The following is a 24,156-nucleotide window of genomic DNA, read 5'->3' as shown; positions in this document are numbered from 1 at the left end:
CTTCACCCTCCCCCCCTCCCTCTCAACCCCTCCCTCTATCCCTCCACTCTTTCCCTCCCCATCTCTCTACCCCTCTCCCTCCTTTTTCACAGTACAACTGATACACCCCTCACTCTTCTCTCTCCCCCTCCCCCTCCCTCCTCCCTCCTCCTCTCCCTCTCTCTCTCACTCTCTCTCTCTCCCCCTCTCTCCCATTTTATCTCTCCCCTCTCCCTCCCACTCTCTCACCCTCCCCTCTCTCTCTCCTTTCACCGTCCCTCTCTTCCTCCCTGTAACATTGATACACCGCTCACTGTAACACAAACACATTCCAGTAACTCTGTTCTACACCCACAAGCTGTTCACTGATTTGCAGCTTTCAATGGATTGATGTTGGGTCAGTTAATAAAAGCCCTCTCCCCCCCCCCCCCCTCTCTGCCCCTCCCCCCCCAACACCATCACCAATTAACTAACAGCCCCCCACCCCCTGCCTCAAGCCCTCCCCCGGCTCCAGGATACTCATCTCTCCCCCCCCCCCCCCCAGCCCGCACCTCAAGTACAACTTCATTGCCGCACCTCAAGTACAACTTCATTGGGTCCTGGGAAGGGGTGAGGGGGGGGAGACTGAGGGGGGGATTGAAGGAGAGGAGGGGGTAGGGAGGGAGAAGGAGGGGAAAGTGGGGGCGGTGAGGAGGGAGAGTGGGGGAGGGGGGGGAGGAGATGGAGAGGACTTAAGGAGGGAGCCAATGACTGAGGGTAGGGGCAAGGAGAGGAACGGAGAGGTGAGGGAGGGAGTGTGGAAGGGGAGGAGGACAGGTGAAATAAGTGGGAGGGTCAAGAAGAGGGGGACGGAGTGCTGGGAGGTGTAGGAGGGTAGGAGTATGAGGAGGGATGGCGAGGTAATGGAAATATTAAATGCAAAGTTTAACTTAACTTCTGCCGTTAGTGCGGGACTGTGAGCCGATCATGTGCAGTTGTGGGATATGGCTTAGTGGTGGAATATTGCGTTGGGGGACCAGGCCTCTCGTGTGACAAAGGGACCCAACGGGTCCCACTTAGTCTTGTAACAATTGAAACTCCATGATGCTCGATTGGAGTGGTAGTCTCGGCAATTCCTTTGAGCCTTTGCTGATTGAACACACAGCCTTTTGACTCAAAGGTGGGATCACTAGCAGCTGAACCAGCTTGATGCATAATGCAACACAAGATATGATAGGTGGCAGAAAGGATGCACTGTGGCATTGAGAGAATAATACACAGCCTGCACAGATACAGAGAAAAACACAAAACTGCCTGGTATTGAAATGGATAATATATCAAATGATTGAGATGACATGAAATTTAAGAGCTGACACCTTGAGCTGTGATTTAATACCAAATTTTGAATTATTTGATTTTATGAGTGACTACATTGTGATTTAGGTACTCCTACTATGTGACTGGATGACTAAAAATGTTTACGTAATCTGTTAAGCAGTGATATTAGGATTTATTTTGATGGGTACACTGATTATTACAGTTACTTCCATATGTCTATTTCTTAAGTAAAACAGCAATACTCAAGAATTTCTCGTTAAACACCTAAAGCCTGCTTGAGGTAACTTTTAGGAATCTTGATAAAATACATTTGCCTAGAAACTTAAAGGTAGGTTGTTTAGGAGCAGCAATCTGCATACTTGTATTCGATTATCAATTATTTTTGCTGAGACCTTAACTTTGGGACCAGGAAATTTAGTGACAATTGAGGCCCAAACCATATATCATGGAAACGAGCCCTTTTGGGCCAAAGTGTCTGTTTTGATGCTGTATGATTGTATGGCTATATAATAAAGTGGACACTGCAAATTAAATTGAGCAGGTCAGAGTCTGGTGCCTTGTCCATAGAAAGGATGCCTGGACTTGGTGGAATGAAGATTCAGGGAACAGAACTTGGTTCATAAAACCAGGACTTGTATGGTTGGTTCCAGGATCAGTAAGCAGAAGAGTCATGTCAGAGTTAGAATGGGTTGAATAGGTTTTGCTGAGAGGAAGCTGCCGAAGACCGCGTGGGGAAGAATGCCTGGTAGTGATCAGCACACTTGGCAGAGTGGTAGAGAATGTACAAGGCATGATTAGTAAGTTTGCAGATGACACAAAAGTAGGTGGCATCATAGATAGTTATGTGGCATCATAGATATCAACATTTGTAGCTGGACTTTGATCAGTTGGGCACGTGGGCTTAGGGATGGTTGATGGAATTTAACACAGTCAATAGGCAATAGATAATAGACAATAGGTGCAGGAGTAGGCCATTCAGCCCTTCGAGCCAGCACCTCCATTCAATGTGATCATGGCTGATCATCCCCAATCAGTACGCCGTTCCTGTCTTCTCCCCATATCCCCTGACTCCACTATCGTCAAGAGCCCTATCTTGAAAGTATCCAAAGAACCAGCCTCCACCGCCCTCTGATGCAGAGAATTCCACAGACTCACAACTCTCCGTGAGAAAAAGTGTTTCTTATGAAAGTCCCGCCATCCCGGGAATTAACCTTGTAAACCTACGCTGCACTCCCTCAATAGCAATAATGTCCTTCCTCAAATTAGGGGACCAAATCTGCACACAATACTCCAGCGAACAAGTGCGTGGTGTTGCATTTTGGGAAGTCAAACCAGGGTAGGACCTTCACAGTGAATGATCGGGCTCTGGGGAGTGTTGTGGAGCAGAGGGATCTAGGAGTGCAGATAAATAGTTCCTTGAAAGTGGGGACGCAGGTAGATAGCATTGTCAAGAAGGCTTTCGGCACATTGGCCATCATCAGCCAGAGTATTGAGTATAGAAGATGGAATGTTGTGTTAGAGTTGTATAAGACATTTGTGAGGCCAGATTTGGAGTATTGAGTTCAGTTTTCGTCACCCTGCTATAGGAAAGATGTTGTCATGTGGGAAAGGGAACAGAGAAGATTCACAAGGATGTTGCCAGGACTCGCGGACCTGAGCTATATGGACAGGTTGTGCAGACTAGGACTTTATTACTTGGAGCACAGGAGGATAAGGGATGATCTTATAAAGGTGTATAAGATCATGAGGGGAATGGATAGGTTAAATGCACAGAGTCTTTTACTTATGGGAATCAAGAATCAGAGATCACTGGGTTTAAGGTGAGAGGGGAAGGATTTAATAGGAATCTGAGGGACAACTGTTTCACACCAAGGGTGGTGGGGATATGGAATGAGCTGCAAATGAGGTAGTTGAGGCAAGTACTATCACAACATTTAAAAGACAGTTGGACGGGGTTATGGAAAGGAAAGGTTTAAAAGTATATGGGTCAAATGCATGCCTGTGGGACCAGTGTAGATGGGGCATCTTGGTCAGCATGGACATTGGATTCAAAGGCTGTAGAGGTAAAGGGCAGGAAAAGTAAAATCTCAAATATGCCTTTAGGTTACAGTGAAGCAGGAAAGGTGCAATAAAAATGTGTGATAAAATAGAAAACAAATGAGACTGAATGGGACAAAGGATGATGGCTCCAGGATGGAGAGGATGTTGTAGGCTTGTGAATCGCCAAAACCTATGTAGATGCTAATTCCCAGGAGAGTCCAGGAATCTTTAAGAGGTAATCTTCAGTGCAAGCAACCTAAAAAAACAGCACAGAGATGTTAATGCAAGTGAATATTTTTGTCTATTTGATTTAAGTACATGTTGGAGATAGAAGAGCTGTTTAAGTGGGTGGAGCACTCATGGGCAATAGGCTGGAAATCTGCCCCTGGACATATGCACTGAATGTGCAATTGAACAGATTTTGTCCACGGAATCGAACTATACAAGTAGGAGGCTATCCAGATGCCACTGTGTTGCATGCTTAAACAAAAGACGGTACTCTAGTCCTGAAAGCTAAGAATGCAGTTAAAGAGAGAGCCACACGCAGGAAGTTTCAGGTAGTGCCCGGCATTGTTCATATATTGATTTCCATCAAATTATATGAGGCTATAAATAACCCCCACAGCTGATTAAATGTCAGCGATGCTTGCAGGGATTTAATCAAACCACGAAGCCAAACAAAATGAATGTTGAAGTTAGAGCTTTAAATTTAATTTTCTTTCCTAATCCAGATCCCAGATTTTGTTACAGCCAGGAAAGGGAAGGAGAAGACTATTCTCCTCAATAGAAAGCAGCATTAAAAAAAAACCTCTGCGATTCATCTGAATCACTGCAGACAATGCCTACATGTCGCACTATCTCTTTCTCGTGCCGTGTTTGGGGACTCGTGTGCATGGAAGAGAAAAAAATAAGCATGCAGGAAAAAACTGCAGTCCATTGGGTTCACTTAGCTATTGCGATCGTAATATATTTTAGTCAAAGGACAATTTAAGATGTTCTATATATTTATACTCCATATTCTTTCATTTCTGATCAAAATACAGAGATAATATATTTTTAATTCATTAAGTTGGCAGATAATAAAACCGTGTTGCTCTTACTGAAGGATGAGTTCTAACAGCTGTACAGAGCATTCGCAGTAGAAAGATCCTCCTTCCATGAATGAAATAACACGATCTGTGAACTCCACATATAATGAAGAACCCATAAATAAATGGGAGTGATTTATTGATACTAATCTCATCCCAGCCTTCAGAAGATCATTATAATTTGCTGCGAATCAGACAGCCATCGACTGAACCTTTTGATGGGTTTGCTGCATGGTTAATCATTTCTCAACATTGTTATTCTGCATAGTAAACAGTCCCATGACTCATCCTAAGTGTCATCCTCCAACAGTACCCTATAACAATCGCATTGCACGTGTTAGAATTTATAACACAGAGAAAGCTTCACAAGTGTCCGCAGCTCACCAGATCGGCACAATCCACTCTTCCTTCCTCCGTCATGGTTCACTAATATGAATATTAATTCACTGTAATTTTAATACCCACATTGATCTTTATTTCATGGCTCAGCTTGCCGCCCACTACACCACCCACTAACCCTTATTCATTCCCTCACACACGCAGCAACTATCAAGAAACAAAAGGGTGGAGGAACTCAGCGGGTCAAGCAGCAACTGTGGAGGGAATAGATAGATGACATTTTGGGCTAGGACGCTTCTTCAGACTGATGGAGTAGTTGGAGAAAGCTGGAAAAGGTATATCAGGCTTTTGTTCTGTGACCACAAATTGGCGTTCAACACCATCATCCCCTCCACACCTGTTATCAAACTCAGGGTAAAGGGGTTCTACGTATCTCTATGCAACTGAATCCATGACTTCAGTTATCAACAGACCTACAACACCACCCACTAGCCCACTTTGCATTGCCTTTCCAGCACAAATTGGCATTAATACCTCCTCCTCAATAGCCATCAGCACAAGAGTACTTCAGGCTGTGCTCAGTCCCCTGCTCACCTCGCTCAATGCATAGGACTGAGTAACCAGCACAGTTCTAATGCCATCTTTAAATTTGCGGGTGTCACCACTGTTGTCAGCGAATAATGGGTAATGATGAGTCAGAATATATGAAGGAGATCGAAAATCTGTTTGAATGGTGCCTGAACAACAGCCTTGCTCTCATTAACAGCAAGATCGAGGAGCTGATTGCTGACTTTAGAAGGGGAAGCCAAAGATCCACTAACCTGTCCTCATTGACAGGTTGGCGATGGAGAGTGTCACAGCTGCAAGTTCCCAGGTGTGCATATCTCTGAAGAACTGTCCTGGGCCCAGCACATTGATGCAAATGTAAACGTAGGCCATCAATGCCTCTACTTCTTTAGAAAATTGAGGGGATTCGGTATGTCGATGAATCCCCTCTTGAATCTCTACAAGTGTACAGTAGAGAGCATATTAACAGGTTGCATCATGACCTGGACAGCAACTTGAATGCCCAGGAATAAAGGAGATTACAAAAGGTGGTGGTCACCGCCCGGTCCATTGCGGATACACATGTCCCATCCATTGACGGATTATTTTGCAGACACTGCCTCAAAAGACACACAGAATCATTAAAGACCTACACCAACCCCAAACCAATTAGGAGCAGACGAGGGCATTCGATCCAATTTGTGATCCCAGCTACAAAGACAGATGTGTACAGCAATTCCCACACACAATTAAAGCATGGAATAATCTCCACCAAACTATAGTTACCCAACCAGATGCAACTAAATTTAAAGTAGCCCAATAACCCTTTCTGGCTTAATCCCTCCCTTCACCACCTCCAGTTTAAATTCCAGTTGGAGTATTTTGGAGGACCAAGTAACCCAAGAACCAAGAACCATTCTGTTGTTGAAGAAATTCATTGAAAGGAGACCATGTTTTGGAGAATTGGTCTACTTTATCAGCCAAAACAAGCCGAAGTTTTTCTAAATGTAGTGTCTCGGACATTTCAGTAATCCACATCTTCACTTTGGAAACTGTTATCCTTTTTCCAGAATTTGAGTATGAGTTTTTTCACAGTTATTAAGCCGTAATCAAGGAAACATCTTTGAAATATCGTTAACTTAGAGCAGGCCTCTGACATTCCTAAAATTATTAGTTTTGTATCTGATTCCAGTTTAATTTTAAGTGTTTTAGAAAATATATCGAATAATTCCATCCAGAAGTTTTGTATCTTGACACAGGATGCAAAGGAATGGGTTAAGGTAGCTTCTTGGAGGTGACATTTATCACAGATAGGGGAGACGGTTGGGAAGATCTTATTCAATCCAGTCTTTGAGTAGTATAGCCTATGCAGTATTTTGAATTGTATCAAGGGAATGCCTGACATTGAAAGAACAGTAATGTATGTATATTAGACTTTCCTCCCATATTTCTTTTGAAAATGATAAACCCAACTTGTCTTCCCATGCTTGCCTACACATCTCAGAAGGTGGGGTATCAACATTTAAGAGAGTGTTATAAATGTAAGATATCAACTTACTTGTGTCGGCATGTCTATTCAAACAATCGTCTAATATATCTGGACCCATAAAAGGACAATGCTTTCACATAATCTCGGACTTGAAGATATCTCAAAAGATTGCTTGCTTTCAAATGATATTTCTCCTGTTGTTCTTGAAAAGAGAGGAGAGTCCCCTTCTTATAGAGGTCTCCCACAGTATGAATTTCTAGGTTTTTCCAATGAACAAACACTTTATCTAAGGTAGATTTAAATGAGGGATTGTTAGCAATAGACAGGGAGAGACAAATTTCTCAGTTTAAGACATAATTTCAACTGTTTCCAGATACGTAGGGTAATGTGTATTATCGGATTTTGCTCATACATTGATTTATTCAGATAGGCAAGACAACTTTAATTAGGCAAGGCAACTTTAATTATGCAAGGCAACTTTAATTAGGCAACACAGCGTTAGCATTTCCAAACCAAAGGCAACACAGCTTTAGCATTTCCAAACCAAAGGCAACACAGCTTTAGCATTTCCAACAATCTCAACAATATTTAAATACTAATAACGCTTTTATTTTTCATCGATAGGAAACATCCTCTTGTCCTGTGCAGCGGAGGGGGGACTCTGAGTAACATGGCTAGAAATCACAGCCGAAAGTGGCAGCGTTTTTTCTATAATCAATATACAGAACAACAGGAAGTGGTCAAGATCAGACTTTTAGTAATATTGATATCTATGTGTATAGTATTACAGGCTTGTTACACTGCTCCAATTAAGAATTTAATTTTTCCATTGTTGGCAGATATAACAATTAAACACTCTTGATTTTTGACTTTTGACTTGACTCTTGAAAAGAGGTGGGATTGGGGCAAAGCCTAGCAAGTGATAAGTGGATGCAGGTGAGGGGGTAATTATTGGCAGATTTGTCAAGTAAGTGACAAAGGCTAGAGGTGAAAAGGAGATAAAGAAAGGAGGGGTCAAATGTAACTGAGGGAAGGGAAATTGATGGAAAGAGATGGAGATTAGGGGAAAGTGAAGGATAAAAAGAAAATATGGCACTTGGGGATGAAAGATGAGCATCTGAAAGAGATGAATGAGCAGGACAACAAAGATGGTGGAAGATGGTAGGAGAAATGTTTGTTTGAGTTTGATAGATACAGTATGAATCAGCCTCTTTAGCCCACCGATCATCATCACCCATTCACATTATTTCTGTTATCCTACTTTCTCATCTACTCCCTACACACGGAGCAATTTCCAGTGCCCACCTAACGAATGTCCACCGAGGCCTACTGGACCTCCTGATCCAATATCATTTAAACTCTACTTCCCATTCTGATGCAGACCTTTCCGTCCTTGACCTCTACCATTGTCAGAGTGAATGGAAAATTGGAAAGGGAATGAATGGTGCAGAAATGAGAAAGGGAGAATGGTTAGCAACTGGGAGATGTAGAGGAATTGGTGGGCAGAGTGAAAGAGTTCAGAGAAATGTCAGGACACCAAATACAATAAACAAGGAGTGAAGAGATTCTGAACCTCACCTGGAAGGGCAGCCAGGTTGCTGGATGAAGGGAGAGAGGTGTTACTTTCCCTGCAGTCGAAGGAGAAAGTGCATAGGATGGAGCAGGTTGGATGGGAAGGGATTAGTGAACCAAGGAGTTGCGGAGGGAGCGGTCACCATGGAATGCAGGAAGTTGTGAGGATAGGAAGATGGTCGGGGTTTAGGTTGAGGCTTATTATTGTCAAATGTACCGAGGTGCAGTGAAAAGCTTTGTTTTGCATGCTATCCAAACAGATCAGATACACCATACATGCATACAAACAGTTCAATCCCATCCAGTAGATAGAGCAAAGGTGAAGATACAGAGTGCAGAATGTAATTCTCTGCATGATAGTGCATCAGTTGCATAGAAATGTGTAATCAGGCTGCATTAGACTTTAGACTTTAGAGATGCAGCATGGAAACAGGTTGTTTGTCTCACCGAGTCCGCACCGACCAGCAATCACCCCATACACTAGCACTATCCTGCACACTAAAGACAATTTACAGAAACCACTTAACCTACAAACCGATATATCTTTGGGGTGTGGGAGAAAACTGGAGCAACCGCAAAAAGCCTACATGGTCACAGGGAGAACATTGAAACTCTGTACAGACAGCACCCATAGTAAAGGTCAAACACGGGTCTCTGGCACTGTAAGGCAGCAACTCTACCGCTGCACTAGTGTGCCACCCACATTACTCGAGGACAAGGCACTAAAAGTTACAAAATTAGCCAGCATGGCTTTCTTCTGGTTGCCAATTTAAAACACAGTGGAAAGTTGCCTCTAATTTGAAATTTAATTGGAATTTAGAGACCTAAATTATAGTCTGGTTTGGAAAATTGAAAAGCAGGGCAGAAGTAAATTGCTTTCCAAGCATTTCCACATCGACTCACATCAACTGAAAAATTCAACCTGGCACTTCTGACATGAACCATCCTTTTGAAATCAATGCAATTTCCATGTCAGGAAGGCATCTTATGATGTCATTCCCCATGCAGTACTTTGCTTCTGGAGAATTAGAACCATATTATACTGGGAAGGCTGAAGAAGTTTCCCAACTCAAAATGTTGTATCCCTATCCTCCAGAGATGCTGCCTGCCCTCTTTTTTGAGCATTTTGAGTTTTACTCAGGATTCCAGCATCTGCAGTTCTTAGTGTCTCCCATGAGAACAGCCAATATCCCACATGCCCGATCTAACTGGCTGTTGGAAAAGTGAGAAACTAATTTGAAATATCCATCAGCCAAACAATAGCCCACCCAGATTGGATCTCTAGTACAACCTATTATGTCTATAAGCTGTTTCATGTTATAGTGTTCAGCAGGCTAGACATATCAACAGGGACATTAAGGAAAATAGCATGGTAAGAGTCATCAACAATACTAAAGGGGACAGATTTAAGGTGAAGGGAAAATGTAAAGGAGAGTTGCAAGGCAAGTCTTTTTCTAGACAGAATCTATGTGCCTGGAATTTGCTACCAGTGGGGGTTAGAAGCAGATACAAGCGAAGCATTTAAGAGGCATTTGGACAGACACATGAATAAGCAGGGAAGAAAGGGATACAGATGGCATTAGTTTAATTTATAGTTAGTGCTAACATGGTGGGCTGTAGGGCCTGTTTCTGTGCTGTACATTTCAATGTTTCTATGTTTCTATTTCCTTTGGTTATTAATTTCAACATATAATTAGCATCTCCAGTGTAGGGTGTCTGTGCTTGTGAGGGTAACCAAATATTTGGACAGTCATTGGTAAATGCTGTATGAGGCCATGGAAAGTCTGATGTTCATATGTTGGAGGGTGGGTGTATGTTGTTTTTACAATATTGCTACTCAGGCCCTTGGATTTGTATTTGTGGTCACTGACAATGTGTGCTTTCAGTGAGTGAGTGCCTGAGTACAATTTGTTCATAACGTGGTAGAACTGGAAGACAGAAGCTGTCCATTCAAGTTCATGGCATCAGCTATGCCCCGCAGTTGGAAAAGTCTGCTTATAATGGCCCCATATATATCGCATCGTGTTGGGTATGGAATTGATCAAATAAGTGAACTGGGCAAAAATCTCTCTGCAATCTGCTTGATGCAACCGCATCCTGCAGGTTAGAAACATTTGGCAAATGTTCCCTGCTGTGACTTGGAAGGAACAAACGTTTTGAAAAATAAATACAGATGCTACCAGCCAATGAGCGTGATGTCCTTGTACAAACATTGTCTGCCTCAGTGTGCACAGCTCCCGGCTGAGCTTCTTTGGGAATTGTTGTCTCACAAGTGGGAATTGTGATATTTCCAAAGGCAGTTGTCTCTCCCTCTACATGCAGGTGGTCAGGTAAGGAATGATTTCAGGTGCATCCGTGTCTGACTACCAACCAACAGTGATCCGCTGACAACTACAGAGGGATGCCCACAGAGATTGCTCCACACAGCACAATGTAACACAGTCCATAAAAAACATCCAAAGCTATCAGCTGATTGGAAATTCATTTGCAGCATAGTGATCTAAAGTAGCAAAACTAGTGAATATCAAAGAAGCAATAAACAATAGATGCCTACCCCACTAATTAGTGAGTGGGTAAGAAGGAACTGCAGATGCTATGCTGCAGATGTAGCATATTGGTTATGTGTTCCCCCATACCTCCAGTGTCCACCTCCCTGACTCTCAGTCAGATCAAGGGTCTTGGCCCAAAACGTCACCTCTTCATTTTCTCCAGAGATGCTGCCTGACCCGCTGAGTAAATCCAGCATTTTGTATCTACGGGTACCATTGAAGCATAAATAATAACTTACAATTTTACCTTAAACATGAAACCATTCCAAAGCTCTGCAGCGGAATATTAACAAGATAGGGCACTGCACGGATGAGATAGTGGGAAACACTACTAGGTTTTAAGGAGCACTGGTTGAGAAGAGCTAAACAATGTGGAGGGCCAGAGGGATTAATAGAGAGAACTCCAGACCTGAGAGCCGCCCAGCCAAAAACACATCCAACTGGGGTGGAATGTAGAATATTAAGAATGGGATTGAGACCAGAACTGGAGTAATGCAGAGATCTGAGCCACAGGTAGGTGTTTTTTATGCAGGAAGGAAAGGATAAGGCCATGGAAGAATTTCAAGCAAGAAATGGAAATTTAAAATTGAGATAGAACTAAGCTATGACCCAGTGTAGATCTGTAAACACATACACAATGGGCAGCGTGGTCGAAGTTAATGAACAGAATTTCCAATGGTCCGGGGGAGGAATGTAACAGACAGGATAAGGTAACAATGGCATCGATGGTCACTAACACCAGGAAAAGTGCTTCCTTACCAGGATATAATATCCGAACATTTGTATGAGCTCCTTTAGGAGTTGAGCCCAAACTAGAGTTTAAATGTGGTACAAAATGGACTCTTGATATCTTCTGTTCCACTGCCCCCACACCACAGACTAGTAAAAAAAACATTTCTCTCAGAGCTACTATTTGAAAGGAGGAAAATGGGAGAGTTGCTGGTTTAACTGAGAAATCATCCCTGTGGCGTACTAGTTTGAGAGTTACTGTGGAGGAGGTGTTGTCACCTATGCTCACTGATTGAGGTCTGTGGGTCAGACATTTGAGGATCCAGTGGCAGAGGGAGGAATTCATTCCTACGTCCAGCAGTTGATGAAAAGGAGACTAACGTAGGGGTCCATCTTGTCTAGGTCTTCCAGAAATAGGTTTTGGTCCACAGAGATGGCAGTCTGCTGTAGACCTGTTCTGTCGGTGAGCAAACTAAATGGATCAAGACCAGCTGGGAGGGTGGAGTTAATGAGCGCTATTACCAGTTTCTCAAAGCACTTCATGACGGTGGATATCAGAACCACTGGTCAGTTGTGCGGAAATAGAAATGGCTAAGATCTTCAAGTTCCTTGGCTATATTATTACTAACGATCTGTCGTGGATCAACCACATTGATGCGTCTGCCAAGAAGGCACATCAGTGCCTCTACCTCCTGAGGAGACTGAAGAAATTTGGCATGTTCCCAATGACTCTTGGAAACTTCTACAGATACACCACAGAAAGCATACTGTCAAGTTACACGATATTGTGGATTTGAAACAGCTCTGTCCAAGATTGCAAGAAAGTGCAGAGAGTTGTAGATACAGCCCAGACCTTCACACAGACGAGACTTCCCATTATTCACTCCGTCTACACTTCATGCTGCCTCGTTAAAGCAACCAACATAATCAAAGACTTGTTCCAATCCAGTCATTACTTCTGTTCCCTGTTCCCATCCAGTAGAACATACAGATGCTTGAGAGCACAAACCACCAGACTCAGGAACAGTATATTCTCCTAAATTATCAAGCTTCTAAACACTTCCACAAGCTATGGTACTGTCCAATTCACCTCTACCCCATTGTGGACATTGGATTTTGTCTATGGAACTGCTGTGTTACAATGTGCTAAAATGCTGAGAACTATATCCTGCACACTATATCTTCCCCTTTACTGCCGGACTTAATGACTTTATGCCCGCTGGTGAACATTGCCCCTAACCAATGAGAGAGGGCCTCCTTGTGATTAATATTATCAGTTGAAACGTTGACATTGGACTGTAGGAGTATCATTTTCTTTTAGCTTTTAGGAATTGAACCAACAGTTGGAGAATGGGGGAGAATCAGTTCTGGTTGGTACAGTTGTGACCGACAGCGTGTTGTATTTTTTCAAGCTGGTGTTCATGTTTCAATAACACATATCAACGCCTTTCTGAAATGTCTTTCTTGCGCCAAACCTCAACTGTGAATGACAGTTAACTGCATAATTATAAATAGAGGTGGTAATTTGTCATGGCCTTTTTAAGCCACAGAATTGTCTCTAAATGCTCAAATGGAAAGCCAATTGGACTGGCAGAAATTGCTACCACCTCAAGAATCAGATCAGATTTGACATTACTTTAGGCGGTTTGACTTACTGACAGGTAGGGGATGGAGCCCTTCAGTTCCTTTCAGCTTCACTTGCTGGTAAATGTAATAAGCCCATCATGGTTGCTTAAGGTCGCTCTCAAGGCCGGCAACAGTTAGTGATAATGGCTCTGGAAAAAGTAGTCGCAGTTTGCACAGCATTGGCTGTGGTTAGTGTAAAGTAAATGGTGCTGGAAATTGGTCTGTTGGACCCTTGCTTCTCTATTGAACTCAGAACTGTGGTCAGACACCACAGTCTTAACAGTATCTCGAATGTCATCACTCAGGTTGGACACAGATTGCTCTACTACCTATGATATTGTCAATTTGCATCAGGTTTAAGATTATAAATAGAGTTCAATAATTTGCCAATTTACCAAAGTAGTTTAGTTTAGAGATACAGCACGGAAACAGGCCCTTTGGCCCACCGAGTCCACACCGACCAGCAATCCCCGCACTCATTAACACAATCCTACACACACCAGGAACAATTTACACATGCACTACAGACAGCACCCGTGGTCGGGTTCGATCCCGGGTCTCCGGCGCTGCAAGCGCTGTAAGGCAGCAACTCTACCGCTGGGCCATTATCTCAGAGTGGAAACATTTTATATATCAACAGGGTAAAGATTTGATGTTTGTAGCCCAGCCTTAGGTAGTGGGAGCAAACTGAGATGAATGAAGTCTGAGTAACATACTCGGGCATGTACAGCACACGAACAGGCTCTTTGGCCAATGATGTCTGAGCTGACCATGATGCCAAGTTAAACTGATCTCCTCTGCCTGCATGCGATTCATATTACTCCAGTCCTTGCATGTCCACCTGCCTATCTAAAAGCCTCTTAAACACCACTATTCTATCTGCTTCCACCACCATGCTTGGCAGTATGTTCCAAGCCCTCATCACTTTCTGTATAGAAAAAAACTGCCCTGCACATCTCCTTTAAACTCTGCCCCTCTCACCTTAAAACTATGCCCTCTAATCTTTGACACTTCTACCATGGGAAAAAGGGACCAACTATCTACCCTATCTATACCTCTAATAATTGCATATACTTCAGAGAACATTCCAGAGAAAACATTTGTCCAACCTCTCCTTATAGCTAATGCCTTCTAATCTAGACACCATTCTGGTAAACCTCCTGCACCCTCTCCAGAGCCTCCTATAAAATAGCATGCAATACTCCAAATGTGGTCTAAAAATATGCTTTCTTTGCTGTGCTATCTACTTGTGTTGCCTCTTTCAGTGAGCTGTAAATTGGACCCCACGATCTCTCTGTACATCATTTCTGTTAAGGGTCTTGCCTTTAACTGTATACTTTCTCCTTACATTTGACCACCCTCACATTTGCTCAGAATAACCTCCACCTGCTATTACTCTGCCCATATCCGTAACTGATCTATCTCTTGGCGGACCTTTTAACGGTCTTCTTCCAAAATGCCAAGTCACAGTAGATCCCATGCATCTTAATCTTCTGGATTAGAATACCATGAACAAATTTGTAAAAAGCCTCACTAAAATCCATATAAACAACACCCTCTGCCCTGCCCTCATCAATCACCTACATTACCTCATCAAAAACTCACTCAAGTTAGTAAAACATGAGATAGGCACAAAATGCTGGAGTAACTCAGCGGGTCAGGCAGCATCTCTGGAGAAAGGGAATAGGTGATGTTTCAGTATAGGAGCAGGGAGGTTCTACTGCAGTTGTATATGGTCTTGGTGAGACCACGCCTGGAGTATTGCGTGCAGTTTTGGTCTCCAAATCTGAGGAAGGACATTATTGCCATAGAGGGAGTGCAGAGAAGGTTCACCAGACTGATTCCTGGGATGTCAGGACTGTCTTATGAAGAAAGACTGGATAGACTTGGTTTATACTCTCTAGAATTTAGGAGATTGAGAGGGGATCTTATAGAAACTTACAAAATTCTTAAGGGGTTGGACAGGCTAGATGCAGGAAGATTGTTCCCGATGTTGGGGAAGTCCAGGACAAGGGGTCACAGCTTAAGGATAAGGGGGAAATCCTTTAAAACCGAGATGAGGAGAACTTTTTTTCACACAGAGAGTGGTGAATCTCTGGAACTCTCTGCCACAGAGGGTAGTTGAGGCCAGTTCATTGGCTATATTTAAGAGGGAGTTAGATGTGGCCCTTGTGGCCAAGGGGATCAGAGGGTATGGAGAGAAGGCAGGTACGGGATACTGAGTTGGATGATCAGCCATGATCATATTAAATGGCGGTGCAGGCTCGAAGGGCCGAATGGCCTACTCCTGCACCTAATTTCTATGTTTCTATGTTTCTATGTTTCAGGTCGAGACCCTTCTTCAGACTGAGGCTGAAAGTAAAAGATGCCCTTGCTTCAGTAAAACATTACCTTGCTGACTGTCACTAATTGTTCCATTCTCTTTCAAATGCGAGTAAATCCTAGTCTGAAGAACCCTCTTCAATTGCTTCCCTTCTTAAGCCAATGAAATGCCAAAGGATGCAAAGTATGGCAAAGGGATTATGTATAATGCTTCCACTGGAAACTAATGTAGTAATTAAGATAGACGTTAACTATATTCCTATTTTTGCACATTATAAAACATCTGGATCTAAGACTTTTTCCACTGTATTTTCTTTCTTTGCAGGCAACACGAATGGGTACAATCATGGGAGTCTACTTTCCCTGCCTGCAGAATATCTTCGGAGTCATATTGTTCTTACGTCTGACGTGGGTTGTGGGTGTTGGCGGGATCATGGAAACTTTCTTCATTGTCATCTTGTGCTGCTCCTGTGTAAGTAAGAATTCTCTTTCCACATGCTCAGCTGTGAGACTTAACTCGCATATTATATGACCTAGCACGAAGTAGATGCATTTCAATCCCGCTGTTATTGCTGAATGAATTACCGACCTTAACTCCTCTTCCACGCAAAAAGTAACGCAAAAGAAGTGCATTTGTTGTAAACTGACGTAGGTGTAACATAGTATATCTAGATATGGAACAGCATCGTGGCAATCTGTGGCCAAATGGTCAATACATCAATTATATTCAATTTATCTGATTCAATCAACCAATGGGCAACTAAAAAGGTCTGTAAAATTCTGCACCAGGAGGTGAGTAAAAATGAAGTCCCCAATATCCCAGAATCAATCTGCAATCAGCACTGGCAGGATTCCTTCCAAATCCACAACACCCTGTCAATGGAGTTAGATTCACACGTGAGCAAAATAAATTAGACAAAAAAACGGAGTGTATGTGGTGCCCAAGGAAATTACCCAGGTGGAAAACTGGGCATTTAGAAGAACATAAAAAGGAAATCCAAGGCATTATAATTGAACTCCTTCCAAAGAACAATGATAAAGAAGTGGAAAAAAAATTGTTATCATCTTTCTGGCAAGCTTCTGCCATTAGTCCTGACACTGGAGGTGGTTCAAATGAATTGGATAGCACCCACATGTTCACTCAAAAGGCTTGGCAAATTCAGAGGGTGGGATGAGGAGGTGGAGTCTTATGTGTTAAGTGGAATGACCCAGGCTTTTGAAAAACCTAACCTGTCATTTTCATTGAAACAGCACTTAGAAAGAGATTGAAATGGAGGAGGCTATAAGATATGATTTTGTCGAGTCCCCAGTTACATTGTTCTGTGTTCAGTGTGGGGACAGCTCTACAATATGGGGATTAGCTGTCTGTGCATTGTTTCAAACTTAAAACCTAACATGCTTATTGTGATGTGGATGAAATTAGCACTCCTTCTGGGGTCTTCTTCCACCTTATTCTGAAGGGTGTGTGACAGCCTTTGACTTAATGAATGTGGCATCAATAAGCCCGGGTGGAGTGAAAGTGAATGGGCCTCATTGGGAAATTGTGCAAAGTAAGATGATGTGTTTGTTGCAGATCAGTCCCCTCAGCACTGAATTTGCTGCAGGTGTTCCTCAGAACAGTCTTGGGCCCAGTCTTTTTCTTTATGAGTTCAGAAGTGGGAACGTTCAATTCTATTCACAACTACCCAGAAAAAGAAAATTCCATGAAAAATCCATGCCTTCATGCAGCTGGCCATCTCTAGCATTCAGATGTGAATTGATAAATTACAACTAACAACTGAACCACACAAGTCAGAAAGTGACCACTTCCAATAAGAGAGACCTTCATCACTTACCTCCCGGGAGTCACCATTGACCAAAATATCAGTTGGAAGCAGCCACATAGATATTATGATTGGAGACACAGAAATTGTGGATACTGGAATCGTGTGCAAAAAACAAAATGCTGGAATATCTCAGCGGGTCAGGCAGCATCTGCGAAAGGAATGAGCAGACAACATTTCAAGTTAAGACCTTTACCCAGACTGATTGGAATATGGAGGGGAAAGCTGAAATAGAGTTGGGGGGTGGGTGGAGACAAAGTCTGGCAAATGACAAATGGATACTGGTGAGGTGAGGGTTTGATTGGCAAATGAGTGAATTAGGTGACAAAAGCTAGAGGTGAAAAGGACAAAATGGTGTCAGGTCAGGAGAGAAGAGAGGAGTGAAATGTAAAGCTAGGTCAGGAGAGAAGAGAGGAGTGATGCCAAGGATGCCATCCCTTCCTCTCAATTTCTCCATCTGCATCTGGTACCAAGGTGAGGCTTTCTACTCCAGGACACCCGAGATGTCCTCTTTCTTTAGTAAATGTGGTGCCCACTGCTGTTATAGATAGGGCCCTCACCTGTGTCTCCTCTGTGTCTCACATGTGAATCTCAATCCTCTCCCGTTAGCTAGAACAAGGTTAGAAGTCCTCTGGTCCTCGCTTTTAACCCTGTATCCAATTTATCATGCTCCGATATTACCGCCACCTTCAATATGATCCCACACCTGTCCACATTTTCAAATACGCACTCCTTTATCACTTTCCATGGAAACCACTACCTCTGCAGCTCCTTGGTTCACTCAGGCCTTTTCATCCATCCCCCAGTGCCTTCCCTCTGCAACCTCCCCTTTCTCCCTTCCATCTGGTCCTTCAAGATACAGACGTCCATGGTCAGCTTTTCTGCTGCATTCGGTACTCCCGATGTAGTCTCCTTTACAGCGAAACAAGACCAAGTGGCCGTTTCACCAAACACATGTGCTATGTCCACCAAGGCCTGTTGGATCGCTTGATTTTTAACCATTTTAACTCCTCTTCCCATTCTCATACTGACCTTTCCGTCCTTGGCCTCCGCCATTGCCAGAGTGAAGCAACATGCAAACTGGAGGAACAGCACCTCATATTGCGCTTAGGTAGTTGCCAACTCAATGGTATAAACATTGAATTCTCAATTTTCAAGAAATACGCCCTGTTCTTTCCAGTACCTCCCCCGCCCCCCTCCTCACTCCATAGTGCACTCCACCTTCTCCCGCCATCTCCCATCTCCCCAGTTATGCCGCGCCTTTCCTCTCCTTTGTAAACTCAACTACCATTCCCTATCCCCATTTTCTTTTATCCCCCCCCATTTTCTCCTCCCCCTGTTCCATTCCTCCGATATCCCTCACACCAACTTTACATATTATTCCTCGTCTTCCCTCCTTATCTGAAACCTTTTTGTCTCCTTTTCTTCTTTAGCATTTGTCATTTATTCCTCCCAACTACCAATTAACCCCCTCCCCTCCCCCACCCTCACCTGTACCCACCTATTGCTTGCCAGACTTTGTCCCATCCCCACCTCTCTTTTCCAGTCACTCCCTCCCTACTCCATCATTCTGAAAAAGGGTCCCAACCCAAAACGTCGTTTGTCATTCCCTCCACTGAGTTCCTCCAGCATCTGTGGTTTGATTGTGTCTCTAATCACTGAATTTTTGGTCACAACGTATGAATTCCTTGTCATACTTCATCTTTTGGGAGGGAGACTGGAAAAGGTACAGTCGTATGTTTTATGTTGTAGTTCCCTATGGAGGCAAAGCACATTTACAAATTTGCTTTCTCTATATCTACATCAACATGCTCTAGCTTTACTCCCATTTTGTCACTTGCTACATGCAAAACTAATGAGTCTGGATCGTGATGTTTGGCCAGGCCTGTGTGTTGCTGGGCTCCTATGTTCTAGGGTCTCTTGGGCTTAGAGACATCATAACTGATCCTTCATAATTAAATAGTGACCTCTGTCAGACTCGATTAGGGCCATTTAAATAACAACCTGCTGCCTGCTGAAAGGCTCCAATATTCGACCATTCACAAAAATAACTACTGAAGATAATACTGAGAAATTCAGTGCATGGGGAATCAGGGATCAGCATCAGGGATTTATTGTAGTGTTTTTGCATCAATGTTATAGAGGGATAATCTTAAAGGATAAAAACTTAAAGCTTCCTAACAAAAAATGTGGATTATATGGATTTCAAGCTAGTTTTCGGATGCTGTTACTCTTGCCAAGTGAGCTGTTAATGTCAGTGTTTCACACAAGTGGCAATTCTGGCAACATTTCTGGCCCTCCACTTCTACTCCATTCTTCTAACGTTACCACTGACATAGACTATGTGCTCAAAAGTGTAGACATCTTCCTAAGGGAGAAGTTTCCCCATCTGAAATTGAACATATAGTTATGTGCCTGTATTTGCAGACTTGGTCTCATGATTGGTTGCTCCAATTTGAATTTGAATCTTTGCATTAGGTATGAAGAAAAATATTTGCTGATGTACAAACCAAAACAAATCTCTTCAGAAGCAGATCAAAAGCCCTTGGCAGACTGCCAAACTCTCCTGCGTTATCTCTTTAATAACAGTCATTGGGGACCAAAATTGATTTTCAATTAAGTGTGCCTCCACTTCCTACTGTACCTTATTCTTATGATAATCTAATTAACCTAATCATACTCCAGTTGTCGAATTATGTGCACGGGTGGACAGAATTTATTGAAGAGTGAGGTTTTCAAGCCTCAAGTAAGTCAAAATTTGTACCAACCCGGAGGTTTTGTCAGTCTCCCTACCTGCTTCCACTACCTGCAACCTCCAGCAACCACCTGCAACCTCCGGGAACCGCCCGGAAACCTTGGGTGGGGCGCAAAGTCTCCAGAGGTTTCCGTTCAGGTTTCATAAGTGGGACAGGGGTATAAGGCAGTAGCTCTACTGCTACACAACTATCATACTGGAGACAGCTGATCTGAAATTACTTTTTGCACAAATTGCACTCTGAGTAAACTGGCAGCCTGGTTATGTCATGCTTACCATGGTCATTCACTATGTGTCATGATATTTGTGAATCCCCTTCCCAATCTATCCGTACCACCCCACCCAATACAAGTAGTGGCTCAATTGTAATCATGGATAATCTTTCTGCTGCTGGCGAGCACACTACTAAAGCTTTTATCTGTACTTCAGTGCAGGTGGCAATAAACTAAACTACTTCAACTACATATTGAATTATATTGGAATGGCTTCCAGAAATATAAATCAGAGGTGCTGCCAAACCACCACCAATCCTCTCGCTTTTTTTTGTGGCCCCCAGGTACTGGAGACAGGGAGAAAAGGCTCATTGAAACAAGGCTCAATCCAAGTTTTCTGTTCAAAACGATCATGTTGAGTAATAAAAATTCACTTCACAGCATCTCAGCATTCCTATTTGCAACAATTACGTTTGTGGCCATAAAGTGACATGTTTAGCACAAGAAAATTGTATATTGTCCATGCATGATGTAAAACCTCTGATTTGTAAGTAAGACATCCAACTTGCCTTGCAAAATGTAGAAACAAAGAACTGCCGATGCTGATTTATACCAAAGATAGTCACAAAGTGCTGGAATAATTCAGCGGGTCATGCAGCATCTCTGGAGAAGAAGGATAAGTAATGTTTTGGGTCGAGACCCTTCCTCAGACTATCTGGTGCAGAATGAACCAGATCTAGACTTATAACCCTTTAATCAAATTAAAATTTGCCGTCTTCCTGGTCTCAAAAGGAAGAGAAAGCAAAAGTGCTTCATTTGATGCATGTTGACTTTGGGACCAGTCTTGATGTGATGATTAAATCTCCACAGTGACGGGAGGTGTTTTCTTCTTTTGCAGACCATGCTGACAGCAATCTCGATGAGTGCCATCGCTACTAATGGTGTTGTGCCAGGTATGAAAGCACGCATTCGTTATTGATGATGTTGAAGAAAAAAACTGAAATAAAGTTGTGTGATTGAGTCTGAAGCCTGTGAACAGTGTATGCACAAGACTGCTCTGATTCTCTGGCATTATTTCCACTGCAGCTGTTGCTTCAAGGTAGATCGGAATCACTGCCCAACTCAGATTAGAAAAACCACTGTGATCATGGAGCACTAAATCACCCAGAGGTGGATACAAATTAACTCAATTATAGTGCCGCAGAATGTCTTCCTTGCCTTTATAAATCTCCCAGTGTTGGGCAGTATTCCAGAAAGAACTAGGATCCCATTCATTGGCCTTGCCAACGAGCTTCACATCAGTGGGCCTTACTGACCTTTCCATTTTCTCATACAGCAAAGAACTGCTCACATGTGCTAAACACCTGTTCATATTCCTGAGTTGCTTTCAAAAATAATGTCTTGTTGAAGTTTAATTTTTTATTTCATCCAAATGGTTCTTTTCTCTATATCTCACATTCAGTTTTGGTGCAACAAGTTTATGTCTCTCTCTACTATCACATTCCTGTTGATATTTCTTCTCCTAAGACAGAATTCTTCTGGTCCATCCAGCAGCTCAGCTAAGCATAACAGAAAATTGTCCACTGAATTCTGAAAACCTCAAACATTAGAGAAATGAATAACTCAGTTACATCTCTGCCTCACTATAATGAAACAACAGCATAATGAAGTGACTGGGTTCTCACAAATGGTAATTCGTGAACATCCCCAGGTAGTTATTGCCCCACAGCAAAACGCATATAAAAGTCTTTTGAAAAACCTAAACTAAATGTTAATATTAGTTGACATTCGCATTTAGGATTTCCCTAAAGTCTGCATGAGATCAATTGTTTCCATCCTATTGCACTTAATACTCAACCGGAGTATGTTATTCTTATTTGTCTGCTGCCATTTTCAAAGAGAGAAGGTTGATTCAAATCAAGCATACACCCTTCAGCAAGAAGGCAGAGGAGATTTTCCAGAATGTCAGAGATGTGAAGCTTCAGTTACACAGAGGTATTTGATTAGATGGGATTGTTATCCGTAGTATAGACCCAGGCCTGATCAGATATACTCGAGGACACTGCAGGAAGCTAAAGAGAAAATTGCAGGAGCCCTCGCTGTGATTTATGAGTCGTCATTACAAACGGGCGTGCTGCTGGAAGACTGGATGGAACAAATGTTGTATCTCTATTCAAGAAGAGGGCTGCAAGGAAAAGGCTAGGAACTACAGCCAATGGGCTTAACAGCTGTGGTTGGAAGGTTACTGGAGAGTAGTCTGAGGGATAGGATATACATGCTTTTAGATAGATGTGCTGATTAAGGATACTCAACATGGTTTTTGTGCCTGGGAGGTCATGTGGATGTGACCAAAAAGGTCAATGGGGGCAAAGCTGTAGGTTGTAGACACGGATTTCAGTACGGCATTCAACAAGGTCCCGCATGATAGGCTGCTCTGGAAGGTTAGATCCCATGGGATTCAAGGAAAGTTAGCTGAATGGATGGAAAATTGGCATCATGGGATGAAGCAGAGGGTGATGGTGGAAGGTTGTTTTTCGGACTGGTGCTGGGACCATTGCTGATTGTCTTCTGTATCAATGATTCCAATGATAACCTACATGGCATGGTTAGCAAGTTTCCTTTCTACAGATCTGAAACAATTTGACCTAACAAAGAGATTATCTAATTTATCTACTCTCTTAGTGGTGAAAATGCGCAAAGATCTACCAAGGGAATTGTGCCTTACATAACTCCAGACATATCATGCACGGTTTAGCCATATTAATCTAACCTTGTCATGCACACTTTGCTAACTGATAACAGCAAACTAAAAGGATGGGGTGATTGTTTTCCACTGGGTATTTTTGTTATCTATATACGTACTTTCCTGGTAATCCTATGATCTTCAGTTCTATTATTCATCAGATATTCGAGCAGCAATCTTCTTAATAGTACTCTAATCATTCTTATCTCCAGTTCACGGTTTATTGATATTCCCTAAAAATCTGCAATAACTGCTTAAATGAAGCAAATTGATTCTTGTGCATTGCTGTACTTGAATTTGAATTTGATTTGAATTTGATTTGAATTTGATTCCTTTATTGTCATTCAGACCTTTCGGTCTGAACGAAATTACGTTGCCTGCAGTCATACACAGTAACAATAAATAACAAAACATACAATAAACACAAATTAACATCCACCACAGTGAGTTCACCAAGCACCTCCTCACTGTGATGGAGGCAAAAGTCTCTGTCTCTTCCCTCCTTGTTCTCCCTCTGCGCTGAGGCGATCGATCCAGGCCGAAGATGCCGCTCTCCAGTCCAGCGGATCTCCGTGGTGATGTCACCGCTGCCAAAAGCCGGAACGCCATCTCAGCTCCGAGTCGGCCCGCCACAGCCTCAGCTCCGAGTCCCGCTGCATCAGCTCCGAGTCCCGCTGCATCAGCTCCGAGTCCCGCTGTCCCGCTGCATCAGCTCCGAGTCCCGCAGCCTCAGCTCCGAGTCCCGCAGCCTCAGCTCCGAGTCCCGCAGCCTCAGCTCCGAGTCCCGCAGCCTCAGCTCCGAGTCCCGCAGCCTCAGCTCCGAGTCCCGCTGCAACAGCTCCGAGTCCCGCAGCCTCAGCTCCGAGTCCCGCAGCCTCAGCTCCGAGTCCTGCTGCAACAGCTCCGAGTCCCGCAGCCTCAGCTCCGAGTCCCGCTGCCCCAGCTCCGAGTCCTGCAGCCTCAGCTCCGAGTCCTGCTACCCCAGCTCCGAGTCCCGCAGCCTCAGCTCAGGGCCGCTGCATCAGCT

The 24,156-nt window shown here is 43.2% G+C and overlaps 1 protein-coding gene across 2 annotated transcripts in view; it reads left to right on the top strand.

The window, feature by feature from the left end:
* Positions 1 to 24,156, top strand: part of LOC129707390 (solute carrier family 12 member 5-like) — a 568,649-nt gene that overhangs the window by 439,237 nt on the left and 105,256 nt on the right. For both annotated transcript variants that reach the window (XM_055652387.1, XM_055652388.1), the window contains exons 4-5: positions 15,922 to 16,068; positions 21,285 to 21,339. In XM_055652387.1, coding sequence (XP_055508362.1) covers positions 15,922 to 16,068; positions 21,285 to 21,339 — 202 coding nt within the window. The remainder of the gene's footprint in view (positions 1 to 15,921; positions 16,069 to 21,284; positions 21,340 to 24,156) is intronic.

Source organism: Leucoraja erinacea, chromosome 21 (genome assembly GCF_028641065.1).
Source record: "Leucoraja erinacea ecotype New England chromosome 21, Leri_hhj_1, whole genome shotgun sequence".
Taxonomy (NCBI): domain Eukaryota; kingdom Metazoa; phylum Chordata; class Chondrichthyes; order Rajiformes; family Rajidae; genus Leucoraja; species Leucoraja erinaceus.
Note: the sequence above shows the minus strand (reverse complement) of the source record. Positions and strands in the feature narration are given on the sequence as shown.